Source organism: Ctenopharyngodon idella, chromosome 18 (assembly GCF_019924925.1).
Source record: "Ctenopharyngodon idella isolate HZGC_01 chromosome 18, HZGC01, whole genome shotgun sequence".
In the NCBI taxonomy this organism is placed as follows: Eukaryota; Metazoa; Chordata; class Actinopteri; order Cypriniformes; family Xenocyprididae; genus Ctenopharyngodon; species Ctenopharyngodon idella.
In genome coordinates, this window is record NC_067237.1 from 34,356,758 (window position 1) to 34,364,388 (window position 7,631).

The 7,631-nt window shown below is 35.9% G+C and overlaps 1 protein-coding gene across 3 annotated transcripts; it reads right to left on the reverse strand.

The window, feature by feature from the left end:
- Window positions 1–3,302: 3,302 nt before the first annotated feature.
- On the reverse strand, window positions 3,303–7,631 carry LOC127500296 (extracellular calcium-sensing receptor). Of its 3 annotated transcripts, none has more exons than XM_051871387.1 (6): window positions 6,585–7,631; window positions 6,003–6,291; window positions 5,106–5,907; window positions 4,746–4,975; window positions 4,508–4,631; window positions 3,303–4,345 (listed from the first exon to the last, which is right to left on the reverse strand). In XM_051871387.1, the coding sequence occupies exons 1-6, from the start codon at window positions 6,785–6,787 to the stop codon at window positions 3,435–3,437; spliced, it is 2,559 nt and encodes an 852-aa protein (XP_051727347.1). In that variant the 5' UTR covers window positions 6,788–7,631; the 3' UTR covers window positions 3,303–3,434. The 3 variants fall into 3 exon arrangements, with proteins under 3 accessions (XP_051727347.1, XP_051727346.1, XP_051727345.1); XM_051871386.1 differs by having other exon boundaries at window positions 4,746–4,973; window positions 5,098–5,907; XM_051871385.1 differs by having other exon boundaries at window positions 4,746–4,973; window positions 5,086–5,907.

The window sequence follows — 7,631 nt, forward strand, 5'->3', positions numbered from 1 at the left end:
GACACTTGTTTGCTGTACCAATTAGTTATTAATAATTATGTCTTTAACAGCTAATGTTTGCATTAGAGGTCATGAATGGTAATTTTGGTTTGTTAAAATCTATATCTCCTCAGCCATATGGTAGTGCTTATAGCAGTTTGGAATTATACTTAAAAAAAATATTGTTGCAGTGTTTTGCTAGGATGAAACATTAAAAAAAGATTTGTTTTCAGCTGATTGTATTGATTTCTTTCTTTTTTTTTTTTTGTCATTATTTTATTACAGAAATTATTGTTCATTAGTTACACATAAAAGTAAACAACTTAAAATGTATAATGAGCACATCTTCATGATTTCTTAACATTTTCTTCAGGAAAATTACTTAAAGCCATCAATGATGCATTTCTAGAGATTAGTAACTGTATTATTACTCATAATAAGTATTTATAAGAACACAACAAGGCTATTAATAACAATATGTTCAATTATTTGACAGAAGTAAATCTAAATTACTAAAAAGTCATTGTAACTATAACATAACATTATAGCAATGCAGGATGCATTTTTATGAATACATTCATGGAACCATACGACTGACTAATTAATACTTATAAATCACTATATAATGGATTATGAAAATGCGCATTAAAAAAGACTTACAAGTAATTATAAAATAATATAAATGTAACTATAACTGTTCTCATAATGCATTATAGGTCTTAATGAGTGTTTATAAATATGTTTATATAGTAGTAATACTTACTTATAAATAAGTATAAATGGTGCTATAATTCATTATAAGCATGATCTTCATAGAAAGTGTTACCGAAAAAACTGTTGCACCTTACAAGGAAGCGAGAGTCTCGTCCATGTGTGGCAGAGGGTAAGCATCCACTATAATGGCTTTATTAGGCTCCCGCAAGTCAGCACACATTCTGATTTCGACCGTTTTCTTTTGTGTTACAACAATCGGTGAGATCCAAGCTGAAGCATCCATTTTCTCTATTACACCTGTGCTGAGAAGGTGGTTCAGTTCACTGGACACAGCAGCACATACTGAGAAAGGAAGGCATTGTAGCTTTTGTCACACAGGTACAGAAGAGGGTAAGACTTTCAATTTGTGCATGAAACCTTTAAATAAAAATCCACAATAAAAAAAAAATGTAGTAGAGCATTTAACATTGTCTTTAATAACAGAAGCTGGCATACAGTCAAGCACATCAATAGGCGAGTGTGAGTAAGTAACTAGTCGTGCAGTCGATGGCCTCAGGTGTGTACTCCTGAAATTTTCCTCATACACAGTTCGAGACAGAACTGATACTAAAGCACCAGTATCCACAGTCAGTTCCACAGTTGCAAAGGACTTTGGCGTTTGGATGCACAGCACACTGGATTTTATTTAGCGTGCTGGACCCTTGGATATTTAAGTGTACTCAGGTAACTCAACTTCTCTAATGTCCGAGACCAAAGTTGCTGCTAACTGTCTCAGTGCAGCAATATAGTTCACTACAGACTCTTGAGCGCCTTGCAATTGTTTCCGGAAATTATGATGTTCTACCACAACATTTATGGCAGTCATGAAATGTGTACTCAAAGCAGTAATAGCAGAGATAGTTGCGGAATATCCTGATCCACGTTGTGAATGGAATCCTGGGCTCACCCAGGCAGGGCAAAAACGAGTCTGGGAATGGAGAATTCAATGTAGCCATTGTCACGCAATATAGATGCAGATCACCTCGTTGCCAACTTGTTGTACTATTGTTTAACTTTAATTACCAATTAAAGACACACTGGCACAAGAATCCTCCATTAATCACATTAAGCACAACAGAGGATGTATTTCCTCCGTCAGTTAAGGAAGTATAACCTGCCAAGGGGAATCGTGTAGGTATAATCTTCAGAGTGTGGTCAGAATGGCTGAAGGCACTATAGGGAATGATTTACCCTCCCTTCAGGATATGCATTTGTTACTTGTCATGAAACAGGTGGAGAAAATTGTCCGTGACCCTCATCTTCCTGCACACAAGCTTTTCAGACTTTGAACTTCTGGAAGGCATTATAGGAAGGCTTTTTCCGGTAGCCATAAAAACTCTTAATACTATCTGATTTATATTTATGTCACTTTTTTTTCCTCTCTCTCTCTTGTGTAATATCGTAATTAAGGGCAATATTTGTTAATCATTTTTGTGTTGTTGTTTGTAAAGCATTGTATATTGATATCTACAAGTATTATAATACAGTGCAAATAAATGTGGGACGACTGATACCAGTGAAAAATTCCTGGTATGTTATGCATACTTGGCCAATAAAAGCTGATTTGATTTGATTAATCACTCTTTATTCCCGACTGAACTCTCTCCATACACATTCTTGTCTACTCTTATGCTCACTCTTCTCTAGTCCTATATCTCTCCCTAGTGTTCATACTTTGTAATAAGAGTCTAAGTAGACAACACAGTGGCCCTCTAGGAGAAGAGTTGCCAAACCCTGCTTTTGAACATCCCTTTTGAATTACAGAAAATGACAGCGCAGAAGATCAAAAGAACACACCCGTCAAGGCTGGATTTTCCTTTTCTCTTGTTGGGGACCCTCCCCTTTCTCACAAGTTATCAGTCATTCTATAGCAACAGCAAACACTGCCTTGTAGACAATATAAATAAGACTAACATCAAACACATCTGTGAAATATGAGCTTGTATTTGCAAGGGACTCCTCTCGATTGCATATCTTGGAGGTATTGTGTGTGTTTGGAATTAAAGTGCAATCAAACACACCTCCCCAGAGCTCAATCAGTCATCTGTTACCTGGTCTCAACTAATAGTCCAGAATAGTACTGATAGTACAGTGCTAGTGCTTTAGGCACCAAAAAGTTGTTCCTTGTAGTTTGTTTATTTACTTGTTTGTTTGTTTGTTTCACTTAGTAGACTTGTTAGTATGTCATATTTATTTATTCAAATTTCATACAATTGTTGTAGGTTAATGGTTTTTAAAAGGCTTTTTTATCGCTTTCTTAGATATTGCCATTGGTTTATTTCATGTCTCCTAATACATGGTGTCTACTACAGATGTAGGCCAAATAAACCATTTTGATAAAAAGAGATCAATTTGAAAATGATTATATTCTCTTTTTAGTATAACGAAACATCCTCTTGCTATGGGATGTAATAATGTAGTAAATTCATGCATAAAATATATTGAATCAGATAAGTATACAAGCTGCCGTTTTGAAGTATATATTTAAATCAGAAAAATAGTTCCCCAAGTGCAGTATGTTCAGATCTATGCTTTTTTTTTTTTTTTTTTTTTTTTGGGGGGGGGGGGGGGGGGGGGGGGGGGTATTATAGGTGTTATATTAGAAGTTTTTTATTTGAATTAATAAAGTGTGAACTTACATTTGTATTTAAAGTTAAATTACATGGTTCTAGTGTAAATTGCTTTGAAAGTGGATAATACATTTATTGTGATTTATTATGGGTTTTGCCCATGATATGTTTCCTTGTGTTTTGCTCTGGCTTCAGTAAGATAATGTAGCACTTTGGTGTAAATATACAAAATAACAAACCAAAACTAGAAGCTAAGATGGCAAATATCTCCACAGCTACAGTGAATTTTCCAGGAGAACTGACATAAGCTGGGATAAACGCGATCCAAACAGCACAAAATATGAGCATACTGAATGTGATGTATTTGGCTTCATTGAAGTTATCTGGCAGCTTTTGAGCCAGAAAAGCCAAAATGAAACATAGGACAGAGAGCAACCCTATATAAACCAGTACAGCCCAGAAACCTATAGCTGAGCCTAGATCACATTCAAGTATTATTTTATCTAATGAATGAGTAATATTTTTATATGGCATTGGAGGGGCTAATACCAGCCACAGGGTACATATTATTACCTGAAAAAGAGTACAACAGAAAACACTAATTCTTTGTAAAGGCAATGAACACTGAGGGACACTTGATCCAGGCACTGTGGCCTTGAAGGCCATTACCACTGCTATTGTCCTTGCCAGAACACAAGACGTACAAAGGGCAAAAGTGATCCCGAATGCTGTGTGACGCAACATACAGGACCACTCAGTAGGTTGACCGATAAAAGTAAGTGAACAGAGAAAACACAGAGACAATGAGAAGAGAAGCAGGAAGCTCAGCTCTGCATTGCTGGCCTTCACAAGAGGTGTATCTATGAAGTTGTAAAACACCAGTGCAACTGCAATTGTTAAAGACACCCCGGTTAATGAGAATGCAGACAAAAGTATCCCCATGTTTTCCTCGAATGAAAGGAACTCCACCTTCTTGAGAACACACATACTGTGGTTTTCGTTTGACCAGTACTCTAAAGGACATTTGATGCATTCAGCAGAATCTAAAAAGACAAATAGAGCATAGCATTATAATGTTTTTCCTTATACATTCAGCATAATCTGGTATATGTGGCATTGTGTGAATATGTACATCCATTTATATATGTGTCTTTCATTTATTTGCATATTAAAAGGTGTTTATGTCTCTTTGCCCGTCATCTTACCAGTAGTGTTGCTGATTTCTCCAGAAGGGCACCGCAAACATTCAAAGCAGCACACTGGTCTCCCTTTAATCACAGCTTGTCTGAAACCTGGCTGGCATCTCTCACTGCACAGTGAGCTTGGTTTCTGCCGAGCACATTCCATTATACATTCTTACTTTGTTTCACTTATTTTGAGTTTTTTTCTTATATGACTGACACATATCAGGCACTCAACATACTAATGTTATTTTGTACATACCAGGTAACTGTCTCCTTCCCAAATTATATTGATAGAATTCATGACAAACTGCTGTTCACTGGGTAGTGAGGCATCATAGTGTCCTACAGTGATAAAATTTGTTTCCCCTGCTCCATTTTTCTGCCAGTTTATTAGCTCATATCTTGCCGTAGGGTCTCCATTTTTGTCAAAGTATACTTTCTGACCTGAGGCCATTGTGAAATTCACATTTTGAAGGGACTGCAGTACCTGTTACCATTTTTAAAACTCTGTTAAAATGTGTTAATAATAATAATAATAATATATATATATATATATATATATATATATATATATATATTAGTTTCTCATATTTACTTACTTGGCTGGAAACAATTAAATCCTTATTTCCACATGTTATGTTTTCAAGTGAACTGTCTGAGGTTTTGCAAGCGATTGTGTTATGAAGTGCATAAGCTATAGCGTAGACTGCCTTATATACATTATTTGAAATCCTTAGTTCAGATACATCTGTGAATGCATTACTCACATTACTCAGATTTTCAGATCCATCACAAAACTTTTCATACTCCACTTCAGAACTGATTGTTGAAGAGAGACGGCATCCAAATGTCATCTCCCAAAATTCCTTCAGAAGAGCATTTGAAGGGTTCTGAGATGGATTAACCTTAAGCAGAAATTCTTTCAGGCCTGGGATTTTTGACTTGCTAATTGCAAAGCCAACTGCTCCAGCAAGAACTTTTGAAACTCTCTCTGTTGCCAAGTATCTCGCTGTTATCCAGGATTCACTGCCTACCCACTGTAGCCCAGTTACATTTTGCCTGATAATTTCTTCCAGTAACACATCCATTTCACCCTGTGCCAGAAATGCCACAAGAACTTTAGCAGTGCCCCTTTTTATTGCTTCAACAACCTTAGCAGTCTTCTCTTTGGAATTTGTCCTTGATATGGCCTCTGAATACTCAATGCATACTCCTTCTCGCTCAGCTTCTTCTACAAAGGTTGCCATGCCATTGTTTCCATACTCATTATCACTTCTCACTGCTCCAACCCATGTCCAGCCGAAGTGTTTGACTAGCTGGGCCAGTGCTCTGCTCTGGTAGTAATCACTAGGAATAGTCCTGAAGAAAGAAGGAAACTGCTTTCTGTTGCTCAGGCAGGCACAGGTAGCAAAATGGCTAATCTGTCAAACAAAACAGATAAAAGTAACAGGAAAACATACTTATTTTTATCCACATATATCTTACAATAGGACACATTTATGTATATTTATTTCACCACAGGAATCTTGAAGGGCCCTGTTGCTCTGGACAGTACAATGGTTGAGGAAGACTCAGATTCTCCAATAATAGCTTTAACTGATGTTTTTCCAGGGCAGGTGTGTTCTGCTGTCAACTCCTGACCATTTATCAGAGCCACTGATGACCTCATAGAGGCTAATGTGGAACCACAGCTGTCAAATATTTGGTATCCAATCAAAATGTTTGGGAGTAACGTCTGTTTGCTGTTAATTTCCTCAATGGCAAAGATCATGGTCTGAGCAAAGCGGAATTCTCTCAAATTAAGGCTAATTTGTTTAGAGAGAGAGAGAGAGAGAGAGAGAGAGAGAGAGAGAGAGATTAACAAAAATGATTTTATTTTGAGAAATAAGACAGTTAATATTTCCAATAAGACAAACGTCCAACCCTGCAATATATATATATATATATATATATATATATATATATTGCAGGGTTGGACGTTTGTCTTATTGGAAATATTAACTAATGTCTTATTTTTCAAAATAAAATCTATTACATAGGATATATATATATATTTACACTGTTAAATAAATAAAATAGAAGCAGAGAAGTTGCTAACCTGGTGCACAATAGACGATGAGGTTTTTCTGTAAATGATGGCATTTCCAAATTTATTTTGCTGTGAATTGAAAAAGCTCCTCCAATGATAATGTCTCCATCCTTGGAAAGCAGGGGGTACTCTGGTTGCCCTATAATTCTACAGTTAGCCTTTTCCCCCTTTGTTTTAATGCTGCAGAGCAGCAAGAACCCAAAGACAAGCATCACAGAGACTCTGGGCCCTCCCTTACTCTTCTGATGATGATGCGTTTGTTTATATAGTGTTTGTTAGGCTCATCAAGAGCACATAATGAACAAATGTATGTAATCATGTGGTGATTTTTTTTTTTTTTTTTTTATCTAACAAACCTCACTGAAAATATAATACAGACTGGTGGAACGGTGGAAATATAAAAGTTGTTTTCTCAAAATTATTTAAGCAGATTTCATGGAAAGTCACATGAGCTGGCTTATTTATTCGAAGACATTTGTATCATTTTTAGCTATATTTCAAACAATATTTTGCACAGACAAATGTTTTATTGCAGTATTTCTTTGTTCATGCCCTAGAGATCCACAATACCTCAGTCTGTGTAATGCTTTACAGGTTTTAGACCATACCAATGCAAATGCAAAAATTAAAAAAGAAACATTTTTTTTTTCTTTTTCTTTTTTTTTTTAATTTGTTTCACTTACTAAACCAATAAATAACTGCAACTTTCTCTCATTTTATTCAATTTCACTTTATCTAAATTATGACTTCTTAAAGGGGTCATATAATGCCACTTTTACAAGATGTAAAATAAATCTCTGATGTCCCCAGAGTGTGTATGTGAAGTTTTAGTTCAAAATACCATACAGATAATTTTTTACAGCATGTTAAATTTGTCACTTTTTAAGGGTGAGCAAAATGCTCAATTTTGTGTGTCCCTTTAAATCAGTCCTCTCAAACTGCCGGCCTGCGGGACATTTACGCCATTTAGCTCTACTACTAGATATATTTATGGAGATGAGAAATAAAAACCGGCCCTGTACAGCTATGATCAGCTGTTTGGCTGAGCTTTCGATG